This window comes from Halichoerus grypus, chromosome 12 (assembly GCF_964656455.1).
Source record: "Halichoerus grypus chromosome 12, mHalGry1.hap1.1, whole genome shotgun sequence".
NCBI lineage: Eukaryota > Metazoa > Chordata > Mammalia > Carnivora > Phocidae > Halichoerus > Halichoerus grypus.
The window spans coordinates 77,607,417-77,620,690 of NC_135723.1; the positions used below are offsets into that span (position 1 = coordinate 77,607,417).

The 13,274-nt window shown below is 35.2% G+C and overlaps 1 protein-coding gene across 4 annotated transcripts in view; it reads left to right on the plus strand.

Annotated features, from left to right (window-relative positions):
- Nucleotides 1-13,274, plus strand: part of CPED1 (cadherin like and PC-esterase domain containing 1) — a 265,948-nt gene that overhangs the window by 96,362 nt on the left and 156,312 nt on the right. For all 4 annotated transcript variants that reach the window (XM_078059501.1, XM_078059500.1, XM_078059502.1 and 1 more), the window contains 2 exons: nt 239-371; nt 1,701-1,869. In XM_078059501.1, coding sequence (XP_077915627.1) covers nt 239-371; nt 1,701-1,869 — 302 coding nt within the window. The remainder of the gene's footprint in view (nt 1-238; nt 372-1,700; nt 1,870-13,274) is intronic.

Sequence of the window (13,274 nt, forward strand, 5' to 3'; positions counted from 1 at the left end):
AAGAATTGAAATCAGTTACTATAATTGTTTTCCTAGTCTATTGTGACAGAATAAACTGCAAAACAAAGGCCTTTATAAACATGCGTTATTGAATGGATCTAACTGATTCAGAATGGAGAAAAAAATGGGTTGCCTATTTCCCATACATCATGTAGTTGAACACAGCAAACACTACTTTGGAGCAATTTCAAAAAGAAACAATAGAATGACTGGTTTTTGCTCTTCTGAATTTTTTCAGAATTGCGACTTCTGGTGAGCCCCTCTGTGTGTCTGGATCAGAGCATACAGTTAAAGCTGAGCACTTCGAGTTACCTTTTAAAAACAGTGAAGCCACATATGTGGAAACCATGGGACTGGCGACGTGAACAGCTGTAAGCTAATCATTTTGAATTGTTATATCCAGCATGCATTCTTGGAAACAGCTAACAAGAGAAAACCCCTGAAGATATCCAGGGGGTATTACATGTTTGAATTATTAGGTTCTGTTACATAAAATTTCAGCTATCTCTTCTTAATAAAGAATGCCATCACTGATTTTTTTCTAGACTAATTCAAACCTCTCTTGCCAGAGAATAAACATTTGGGTAAATAGGACTCTTATCTAGGAAGTTACATTAACAGAAATAGAATTTGAAACCTTGACAGTGTGAAACTATAAAATTTTAACTTCCATTTTATACTCAAATGACATTGCCCTAGTCTATGAGTATGGCTGAATGAATTCTTTTTCTGGTTAATATTTTTTTTATGGCTCCTAGGATCTAAGAAAGCAACTGCAGGGTGCCAAATTATTTAAGTTACCTCCAGGGAAATGATTTTGTAACATAGATAAATTATAGTGAAAAATTAAAAGATTTTCATTATCTTATCCAAGAGACAAAATAGTTTACTTCATCTAATTTTATAATTATTCGGTAGATTTCTACAGTTAATAGTATTTATTGAAGAACCATATGCATCTCCTGCTTACCTAGACTTCAAAAGTTGAAATAGCACAATCTTTTCATTGATCAGACTTAGATATTTGAAACAGAAATATCATGCCAGAAAGCAAATAATTAAACATTTTGGGATCTTTTATGATTAAAGTATACTTGTTTCATCACAAAATATTAATGTTAATTTTCCCTTGTAAACTGAAGTGTTATCTTCATAATTTAGCCCTTAAATTAACCCATAATTATCTGTGATGACAGTTATTGGGTAGAATCAGACTAGTAGATCGGGAACATATTTTGGCATATTTTTGGTGACCTGTCCACTATTGAAAAGTAGAATATCTTTTCTTGTCAAGGAGAAGATAAAGCAAAGGCAGGCCAGAGCAGGACGGGGAAAATGTCTTCACTATTCCCTAAACTGTAATTTGAATCACTTTTGTTGTAATGGTACAGACATGACTAATTTACATTTTTTAAACCGTTAAACCTTATTTTAGGCACTATTTCCCTATCTTTCTTTCTCTTAAAAATTTTTTAATTAAGTCTACCGGAGTGGAGAGCTCTTGTCAATTTGATCCCCTCTCTCTGTACCTGCGTATCCCTTGGCAGCGATGCTGATAAGCAGTGAAGTTGCTTAAGGAAACCCACACATTGAAAGCTGGGGTCCAACAAAGGAAGAATGCGTGCACCAAGCTTCGAGGTAATGTACAAATGACGTACCCTAAGTTATGGAGCATTAACTATGCTGGCTTATTTTTTTAGGAATCAAACAACAGTCCTTGCTCGACATGAAACAATCTTCAGAGCTGAAGAACTATCTGTGATTCTTAAAGCATATGTGTTGGTGACATCCTTAAGACCTTTGCGTGCATTCATTCATTCAAATGGCACAGTTTGGAATGAACCAAAGAAAAAACGCTTCACCGTCAAGGTAAAATTTCCGCCGAAGCTGTTGTTTCCCTCAAAGTATGTTAAAGATAGGTAAAGTGAGTTGAGCTGCCTTTCTCTGACCTTTATGATTATCAAATCCCATTGAACAAAGTTTGCCTCATTTTATTGCTGTAAGTAGAGATTTTCATTTAATAGGTGTAGGTTCAAAAAGGAACTGGAAACAGCTTAATTCACTAGGGATCACAAAAGCTGCATCTTGTTTTCTCAATTCATCATTTTAGTTCAATTCTTTGACCCATTATAAAGCTAATCCTCAGATGTGTTCTGTTTTCTTGACTTTCCACTTATTCAAGAAAAATATAATCATTGTGACAAATGAAAATAAAATTTTTCCTTATGTTTTTTCTTCATTCTTAGGAAGCAAAATGACTATTTTATTACAGTAATCAATATGGAATATTTGCTGAGTGAAAAACAAAGCTCTCAAGTGTGCCTAAGCTAGAAAGCCCTGACATGAAGCATGATGAGAAAGTTTTCTGGAAAAACTTAGTAACAAGCACAAAAAATTTAGTTATAAAAGGTAACTCAGGTCACCTCAGTTGAAAATAAGGTCTAGTAACAACACAATGGGTAAATTTTAAGAAGTTTCCAATTCTATTTTATTTTTTAAAAAGATTTTATTTATTTATTTGAGAGAGAGAGCGAGAGAGAAAGAGCACAAGTGGGGGAAGAGGGAGAGGAAGAACAGGGACCCTGACATGGGGCTCGATCCCAGGACCCTGAGATAATGACCTGAGCTGAAGACAGATGCTTAAGTGACTGAACCACCCAGGCACCCCAAGAAGTTTCCAATTTTAGAGAAATAATTGTTCAGAGGACAGGTAAGAGGAAATAGGAAGAAACTAAAAGAACACACAAATATCTTATCCTGTATGTTCTTTCAGTTTCTTCCCATTTTCTCATATCTGTCCTCTGAACAATTATTTCTCTAAAATCAAAAATTTCTTCAAAGAACAAATACTACATGATCCCACTTATTTGAGAATCTAAAATTGTCAAACTCACAGAAGCAGAGAATAGAATGATAGTTACCAGGGGCTGGGGGAAAGGGGAAATGAGAACAGATTGGTCAAATGGTACAAAGTTTCACTTATGCAAGATGAGTATGTCCTAGAATTTTATGGACAGCATAGTGCCTACAGTTAATGATACTAAGATTTTCTAAGAGAATAGAACTTAATGTTAAGTGTCTGTATCACTAAATAATACATACATACATACATGCATACATACATACATACATACATGGAGGGTAAAATTTAGAAGGAATAGATGTGATTATGGCTTGATTGTGGCAATGGTTTCATAGGTGTATTTATCTCCAAATTCATCAAATTGTATATGGTAAATATGTACAACTTTTTGTATTTCAATCATAATAAAGTTTAAAAAAAAAAGAATGTACAAGTGCCTTTCATAATTTCAAGAGATTCAGAAGTGACTGAACCTGATGTTTTTCAGAATTTATCTTATATAAACTACATTGTAAATTCTGGAAAATCTTCCAGTAGTGAAAAATCTTTAAATGGCCCATTAAATATAGTCAATTGAAAAAAAGATCAGAGTGATAAAAGATACAGGTGCTATATTCCTTAGTATAGTATATGACTGACATTTTAAGGAAATACTATTGATGACTTAAGTCTTAAGGGCACTTTATTTTAAGGACAGTCATCTTAACTATATCCATGTAGGTGGTTTTTAGTTAATTATGAAAAGGTAGAATCAAATTTGGTTTGTCTTTCATGTTATCTCCCACTAGTCTTTACAGTGGTTGTTTATATTTCCCTAAGTACCTTTCATCATTTTCAGATTTCCCTTTCTATTAGGTTGAGTTATATGAAACCGCTGATATTTGGCCATTTTTGACCTACAAACATCTTGCAATTTCATATGATGCAACCTAATATTTGGAACTCAGGTACAGAGAGAGAAAATGAATCATATTCCTCAATTCATGTCACATTCAGGCACTCAACAAATGTTTACTCAGCACAATCCAAAATCCCCATTCTTGTAGAATTGCAACAGCAGTCTGTGCAAGACTCCCACATCTATTTATGCAATCCATTTTATCCCCATTCCCCATTCAATTCCCTTGCTTCTCAAAAGACCATCATTATAATGATTTAATGCATATCTTTTCATTTAGATGATGGTAAAATATGCAGTTTTGTTTTGTTATGTCTACATGTGCTTTTAATTTATGTAAATTGTATTGTATTAGAGATTTTTTTCTTTTACTGTTTTTATGTGCAGCACTAAATATTTTCAAGAAGGAAACATTCACGTTGTTCCGTGTACACCTTCTGTGTTACTTTTCACAGATGTACAATATTCCATGTGTGTATTCCATTACAGTTTACTTCCCCACTCCTCCAGTGATAGACAGCTTGATTGTTCCAACTCTTGGCTAAACCAAATAGCACTTCAAATGTACAAATTCTTATATATGACCCTTTATGAACCTGGTTATGATTTTTCTGGAGAATATATACCTATCATGGGACTTGCTAGGTCATAGGATATGGGTTCATTTGATAGAATTAAATAATGTCAGCTTATTCTCCAGAAGGCCTGTATCAGTTTCTATGCCATGATCAGTCTCTCCATGTCCCCACAACCTGCCCAACACTTGACCTTTCCAGCTTGCAACAGGTGACAAGTGACATTTTACTCTTGCAGATTTGTCATCTATCTGTTAACTTTATCCATAGTGTCTTTGTTGGTCAGGAATCTTCAACTGATTATTCAAATTAATATTTCCTTATAATTCCTGCTTTGGAGATTTGGTTCCAGAAATCATTTCTTATCTCTAAGTCATAGGGGTGGGCTTCTCCATTTTCTTCTACTACCTTTATAATTTTTTTCTGGACATATAAACATCTTATTCAACTAGAGTTCACTTTTGATCCAGATTTTTTTTCTATATAATCTATTCTCATGGGCTAAAAACTCATCATTTCCCATGAATCTAATATCGCCTTTATTGTATAAGTTCCCATTAGTATATGAAGCTGCTTCTGAGCTCTCTGTTCTGTTTCAGTTGGCCCACTTGTTTTTATTATTCTAGCAATATATGTATATCTTGATACCTGGCAGGGAGGTTCTTCCTTTCTACTTTTTCTTTTCAAAATTAAATTAGCTATGTTGTAGACATTTATTTCCTCATAAATATTTTAGAATATCAAGTATATTTTTAAAATCCTACAGGAATTTCAATATATAATTACATTGGAATTTATAGTTTAATTTTTGAAGAATTGAATGTTCATAATATTAAGTCTCTCTATTTATTCAGATCATTTTTTTCCTTTGTAGAGTTTAAAATTTTTTAAATAAATAATATTTATTTAAATTTAAATAAATATTTATTTAAATTTAAATAAAATAAAATAAAATTTAAAATAAATTTTAAAATAAACGGAGTCTTATATGTTCTCACTTATGTTTATTTCTAGAGTCCTTAGAATATTTGTTGATATTCTTTTTGAAATTATATTGTTTAGTCAGTTATTACTAGGATAGAGAAATACTATTTTTGAAGTTGAACTTGTATTTGGTACACTTGTTCCAATAATTTTACCATTAATACCATTGGGTTTGGGTTTTCAAGGCAGATGATTATTTTATCTTCAAATAAGGTCATGTTAATCTCCTTTTTAATTCTTATATATCTTCTTCCTTCCTTCCTTCCTTCCTTCCTTCCTTCCTTCCTTCCTCCCTCCCTCCCTCCCTCCCTCTCTCTCTCTCTCTCTTTCTTTCTTTCACTAATTTTGGTCAGAACCTCCAGTACTATCTTTAAAGGTAGAAATGAAAGTTAAATATTCTCAAATTGTTCTTCATCTTAAAAGGAATGCAACTCAAATTTCTTTATTAAGTAAAATGCTTGCTGTGGGTTTTTGGTTTTTAATCTTTACAATTCCTGCCAAAGTAGTGAGAATAATGACTAGCCACATTGTATCCACCATCGTGTTACAACTATTGCAATATATGGGTAATTTTGTTTCCTCTGTACCCTCTCCACTCCCCTTCCCAGACAATAGTTTATTTTGAAACAAATCCCAGACGTCTATGATTTCATTTGTAAACCTTTCAGAGTGTAACTCTGAGAGAGATGGATTTATAAACTTTACTAAGTTAAATAAGTTCCCTTTTATCTTTAGTTAGCTAGAAGTCTTTGCCATAAAAAGATTTTGAACTTTACAAATGCTTTTTTCTGCATTAATAAAATTATATGATTTTTTTTTCCTCCTCAAGTTTATTTTTGTGGTATATGACATTGTTAGATTTTCTTTTCATAGAACTTCCTTGAATCACTGAGATAAAAACTATGTGATTATTTCAGGATATTTTTCAATACTCTGTTGGATTTGTTTAGTTATGATTTTTAGGTCTATGTTCATAAATGATATGGACCTATAATTGTAATTTCTTGTACTTCTCTTATCTGGCTTTTAGAGTTGAGATTACTGGATAAAATAGAACTGGATAACTTTCACTTGTTTTCAGTTTTCTGGAACAACTTGTGTAAGCTAGGAATTACTTCTCCTAGCTGTTTACAACATCCTCCTGAACTTGTTTCTCTTCTTATTGAGTATTTCCAATTTTGGCCTGAAGTCTTTTACCTTTTAATTCTGGGACATCTGTTTTCATTACTTTTGAGACATTTTTGCTAACTGTTTTTTCTTTCTTTATTCTGTTGTCCAGATTTTGACCCCTTCATTTCATGTGCTGATACCCCTTAGGAAGTATGCACATTTTTACTTACATTTATTAAATTCTTATTTTATTTCCTCTTGGTTCTTTTTAATGATTTCTCTTTTCACAGTTCATTTTGCTATTGTCTTCCATTATTTCCTTGAGTATATATTTTTTAAAGATTTTATTTATTTATTTGAGAGAGAGAGAGAAAGAGAGAGCATGGGGTGCAGAGGAAGAGGGAGAAGCAGGGAGCCTGATGTGGGGCTCGATCCCAGGACCTTGGGATTGTGACCTGAGCCGAAGACAGATGCTTAACTGACTGAGCCACCCAGGTGCCCCTTCCTTGAGTATATTCATCATGCTTTTTAAAAATTCCTAGTGCAGGGGCACCTGGATGGCTCAGTTGGTTAAGCGTCTGCCTTCAGCTCAGGTTATGATCCCAGGGTCCTGGGATCGAGTCCTGCATCAGAGCCTGCTTCTCCCTCTGCCTGTGCTTTCTCTCTCTCTCTAATAAATAAATAAATAAATAAATAAATAAATAAATAAATAAATAAATAAAAATTCCTAGTGCATTAGTTTTAGAGGTCAGTGTGCTATCCATTGTACCATGGTGCCCCTAGTCCATTAGTTTAAGTAGCATCATATAAGTCTTTTACTTTGTTTGCCTCCTACTGGAGGTAGCTTTACTTTTCATGTGTCCCCCGTTTTGTTCTATGAGCTTAAGTTCTCCTGCAGTTAATATTTATTCCAGCTGGTATGCTATTTGCGGAAGGCCAGTCCTGCAGGTGTATCCAAGGAGATGGTAGAGAATGAGTTCCGAGCATCAGAAAACCATTTTCAATCATTTCCCTCTGCTGCCCCTCTAGCAGGTGGTTTCTCTGGTCAGAATTTCACTCCCTAAACTCTTAGGAAGTAAAGCCTGGGGAGGAGGCACTTCTCTCCAATATAATCCATCAAACTTGAGGTTTGAGAGGGAATAGGGGGAAGGAGTGAACGTCCGATGTGATATAATCTCACACCTCTCCTCATCAAGTCTTCACCTGAGCAGGACATTATTCCCTCCCCCCCCCAGATTAAGCAAGCTGATTCCTGGGGTGGACTTTATTACATCCTGAACAGGAATGGAGGAAGCGCGGGCGCCTGGGTGGCTCAGTCGTTAAGCATCTGCCTTCGGCTCAGGTCATGATCCCAGGGTCCTGGGATCGAGTCCCACATCGGGCTCCCTGCTCTGCGGGAAGCCTGCTTCTCCCTCTCCCGCTCCCCCTGCTTGTGTTCCTGCTCTCGCTATGTCTCTCTCTGTCAAATAAATAAATAAAATCTTTAAAAAAAAAAAAAAAGGAATGGAGGAAGCAGTGATTGTCCTTAGGGGTCACAGGGGAGAGGCAGGAGGAAAACAAGAACACTTTCCTCCATTTTGTCCTCTCAGAGAAGCCTCTGGACCCACCCTCCCCACACTCCAGGGGTCCTGTCCCTTGCCACCACTGGCCAGACCAGTTCAAAACAGCTTTCACAATCCCCTTCACACAAGTTTTTATTATTTGTTCTTTTGAAGCTTTATCCCCCCTTTTTTGTTTTTTTTTTAAGCATCACTTCCCCTAAGCCCAGTAGAAATGACCGGTAGAAATGAAACACTTTTTTGTGATAGTTTTTATCCGCACATTCGCTTTCTGCAGTTTGAGTCCATTCCCCGCCCCCACCCCCAAAGACTTCCGGAAGCAGATGATCCTTCTTCTGATGAACCAGCAGAAGGTCAATAGTAACCTAATGCTACATCACAGTGCCTATGTCATTCGCTTCACTTCCTCCCTCACATAAGTATTTTATCTCACATCATCACAAGAAGAAGGATGAGTACAGCACAATAAGATATTTTGAGAGGGACAGAGACCACATTCACATAACTTTTATTACAGCCCACTGTTACAATTGTTCTGTTTTATCGTTATTGTTGTTCATCTCTTACTGTGTCTAATTTATAAAATAAACTTTATCTTAGGTGCATATGTATAAGAAAAAAACATAGTACGTCTAAGGTCGGGTACTCTCCATGGTTTCAGGCGTCCCCTGGTGGTCTTGGTCATACCTCCCCCGTGGATAATAGGAGATTACTGTATTTCCTGAAAATCAAGCATGAGACAAGAAAGCTCTTTGTGATTTGGTTTTCTTTAGGTGTTCATGCTTTATTCACTATTTTGTTTCTTATTCATATCCTTGTCGCGTCTGCAGGACAGAGGCAAACTGTAGGTGTAACACAGGAAAGTATGCAGTTCTTTTCATTTTTATCCTCTCCTTGGGATTTGTCTTTTCAAAATCTTGCCTGATTATTCTGGACAATACCGTTATCTGCTCTCAAAGGGAGGTAGTGCAGCTTCCTGGGTTAATGTGCCAGAGAGCAATTATTTCTTACGAGGTCAAAGTTATATTTGATGCTACAGAGAGATTTCTGAAAACAAGGGAGTATCTATTTACCCTTCAAGTGAAGTACTTATTGCTTCAGTTAAAACAAATGGATTATACTTATCTGTTAAATCACTTGACCATCTTCCAAAATACTGCTTCCTCCTGATATTTTTAGATGTGAAAAATACATAGAAATTGTTCTCAGTGCTAATGTGGAGGACAGGACCAAGATCCACTTTAAAGACTAACAATGTGACATCAAAGTTTTATTAAACACTGTTTTTAAATTCCACAAAACATAGTTGTGTGTGTGTGTGTGTGTGTGTGTGTGTAAGGAGTTCTCAGTTCAAAGGCTGAATGACTTAGTTAAATCAGTAGTGATTTATGCACTGTGCAGTGAGGCAAACCCACTAAACTGGTTACAGTGGCCATTTATAGAATATTCTGGCAGCTAAAGGAGGTATGAAAGAATAACAAATATAACTATGAGCTCATTTATTTCCAATTAGGTTTGCTGCTGAGATATTTTCTCTACTAAAGCTTTGGAGAGAGTTGAAAAATATCAAGAAATGCAAATTTGAAAAATAATGGCAAGTAGATGCTTTGTAAACTAAATTTTTCTAAACTCTCCTTCTATACCATAAAAATAATTTCAGATTTAGGTTTAGGTGTTTCCAAAGAATGTTCAAATTTAAAAGTGGGGGGAAGATGGAAGAAGGGAAAGAAAATTACTAGCACATGTAACACATGCTTACTATATCCTTTGATTCAATTTTAAACAACCATTTTTGCTGCTAAGGCAATGTCATTTTCTTGGTGAGTATAATAAATCCAATTTTAAGTGATATTTTATTCCAAAACTTCTTCCCTTAAAAAGCTTTCAATTCAATTATAAAACACTCCAGTTTTATCTATGAATTCAAGAGTGGAACTCTTGCACAACCACCATAACTGTAACTTTTGGTCAAATGCATCCATGGCTGTCTTTATACACAGGTCATATAGATTAACTGCAATAGATGTCATAAATTTAAATTTGGCTCTTACAGTAAAAAGTCACAATTTATCCCTTTATCCATTCTAGTTATCCAGCAGAGAGGAAACTCTCATGTCTATAACTTCTTTATGACGTCTGGAGATTCTTTATACCTGTGATCATAGCAGACTGCTTTGATGAAAATTTATTGCTGGAGTGATTTGTGACTTCCAGCAGGAAGACCTGTCAAAAGTCTTATTTTGTCTAGTTGAGACATAACTTAAATGAATTCATTGTTTGACTGGCCACCATCCCACATTTAAAGACGTTTATTTGTTGATATTTGGTATTCAGAAGTTATATGAAGATGATTCCTCGAATGTAATCAGTTCATGATAAATGTGTCTTGGATTGAATTCCATCAAGGATCATTTAGGACATTTTTTTGAAGAAGTAAAACTGTCTTTATTTGGAGATGATATGCTCTTTTTAATTGAAGTATAATTGGCATACAGTATCTTGTTAGTTTCAGGCATATAGCCTAGTGATTTGAGACTTTAATACCTTATGAAATGACCCCCGTGCTAAGTCTAGTTACTAGCATCATTTAAAAATGTTTAACTGTGTGAGGAAATGGCCCAAATCTATCTAATCCCTAACCATTCTAACTTAGCTCATATATTGAGTAATGGACCTCCAGTGGCCTTCTGGCAAATGCAGTAGACAGATGTCATTGTTTGAATCTCTGGACAGGGCCGCTCTGATCGAAAAGGGAGAACACGGGGCACTGAAGGTTTTTCTTAAGTCAGTATCTGTAAGAATCATCTCTCATGGAAACCCAAGTTAAAGCAATCTCCTGCCCAGGCTGAGGCTCTAAATCACCAGCTCTCTACCACCACGGCGGTGGCCTTCTGGGGGTCATCCTTCCATCTCCAGGGCCTGTGGTTCCCTCTCACTCCCGGGAGATCAGCAGATGTGCATGGAGGAGAGCATGAACATTGGCAAAGCAAGGGATGTTGTGATTTACAAAGACCCTTTTTAAAGAATGCACATATCTCTTACTCGGTTTTGGAGACATACCACAGTTGCAGGGATGAAGTTAGCCTCATTTGTCATCGGTATTTATGCAGGGTCTTTCATAACGTCGGGTGAGATTGCTCATATAGTCCCAGGGTAAAAATGAATAATGCCTCTGGATGCAGGTTAAAGTCACAGTATGGTTTGTCAACCTTAGGAAGTGCTCTTCTTCTGATCTCCATTTTACGTCTAAAACTGCAGACTATGGACCTGACCTTGTAAAAGACTTTTTCACTGAGCATCTGGCCCTTCTGCAGGCCCTGGAGAGTTATGTCAGCTCGTGGAAGGAATGTGAATAAAAGTCTGCTCTCGGGAGTTTGTAAAACGAGTTGATGTATTACTTAATATATTCTTACTTGGATTAAATTTAAAATTGCTTCAGGGTGTTCATTTTAAAGTTTGATATTATATAAATAAAAATTATAGGTAACAAGCATAAAATTAAATAAACATGTGGCCAAAGCTGACACAATAAAAACTAAATAATAATTGAAAAGTGAAACGTATCTAATCAGCCCACATTGGTGTGAAATGTTATTTCAGAAATATATTTGCTCTAGAAAAAGAATGATTGTTTTGCAACTGTACATGATTTTTAAATAATTTTACAATAATTTTATTATTCTGTATTGATACTGCTGATGGCAGCTTTGTCTCTGATTTCCAAAATTTTCATTCACTCATTCATTTCATTTGTTCATTCCCAGCTTTTTTCCATGAAAGATTTGTCAGGTAATTATATACATTCATTAATTCTTAATACTGCACCTGGATTATTATCCTAAATAGGGAGAGAATTATTCATTAATCATAGTCATGTTTATTTGATCAAAAATGATAATTTAAACATGTGACCATAAGCTTCAGAACAGCAAGCAATATGTCTGGCTCCCTACAGCCTCGGAAAATGCCGGGCACATGACAGGCACTCAAACAAAGTTTATCAATGATAGGTTGTCTATCATTAGCATTTCTGTTAAAGGTATCTCATTAAAACATGCAAAAAAACTTTCCTGTTGACAAATTAGATTTAAGAGTAGGTTCTGCAACAAAAGATAAATATGAGGAATTTACCTATAACATCTTTGTTAATTCAGGCGTGTCTTTTCTGAAATAATGTAGTGAACTGATTAATATATGCAAATAAAATTAGCTAGTATGTATGCATTATATATATATTACACATATATAAAATGTGTTACAATGACAACATAATGTAAAACTTAACCCTAATAAATAAATTTGCTAATTATTACTTCCCTTAACAGTAGAAAATGGATAGGCACGTATTAATTATATATCCAGAAAAATGGAGGTTAGCTAATATTCAGGGATTTCAGTGTGAAATAAGAGGAGGTAAATGAATTCCTTCAGAATGTTTGAAAGATGGAAAGGGAATTTCTCAGTGGTATTTGAATGTTAGGATGTGTATTTATTTCCCTCTCATTTGCTTCTCTCCTTCACCGGTCTTGTTCAAAGCCTGCTTCTCTCTGGCGCCATCTAGTGGATGCCTGTTCGAGGATGAGAAAGGGGTCCAGATGAGGACTTGGCAAAGATCAAGTGCTACTTCTGCAAACCGGAGCCTAGGAATCCATGGCATATGGACGTCATGGAAACTCATAAATTAGTTAATGCAGGCTCATCCAGCATGGGAGCATTGCTGTGATGATTATTATTGTTTTACCTCGCTGATCATAAGTTAAAAGATAAGGATAAAATAAAGACAAAGATAAGATACAGGGTGTTTAGAGCAAAAAATGAGCATGGAAAAAGTACTAATATAAGCAATGTTTCAAATACTTTAATCATCCATAGATGCATAGATTACAGAGCAGCTGTAATCCCTTCCTTTGCTACCCTCTATCCAATATAGAATGTTAAGATGGAGCTTTGGGTAATAGACCCATGAATTAAGGCAAAACTCTCTGCTATCTTCCTGAATTTTTCCACTTCTGTTCAGGCACCTAGCAAGTTACTAAATTTAATTTTATAAATCTTGATTCTTAGATTTTGACAACAAGTCTCGCCTGAGTTTTTCATCACTGTGTAATGATAAATATCTTCTGAGGATGGGAAAATATGTTGGGAGAAAAAAAATCAGATAAAGTCAGCAAAGAATCAAGAGAACAAAAACAAAGAAGAAAAATTTATTGGCCCAAATATGCTTAAAATCCTTGAAAGAAAAGATTACGTTTATTTTTTTATTTAAAAAGGAAACAAACCTTTAG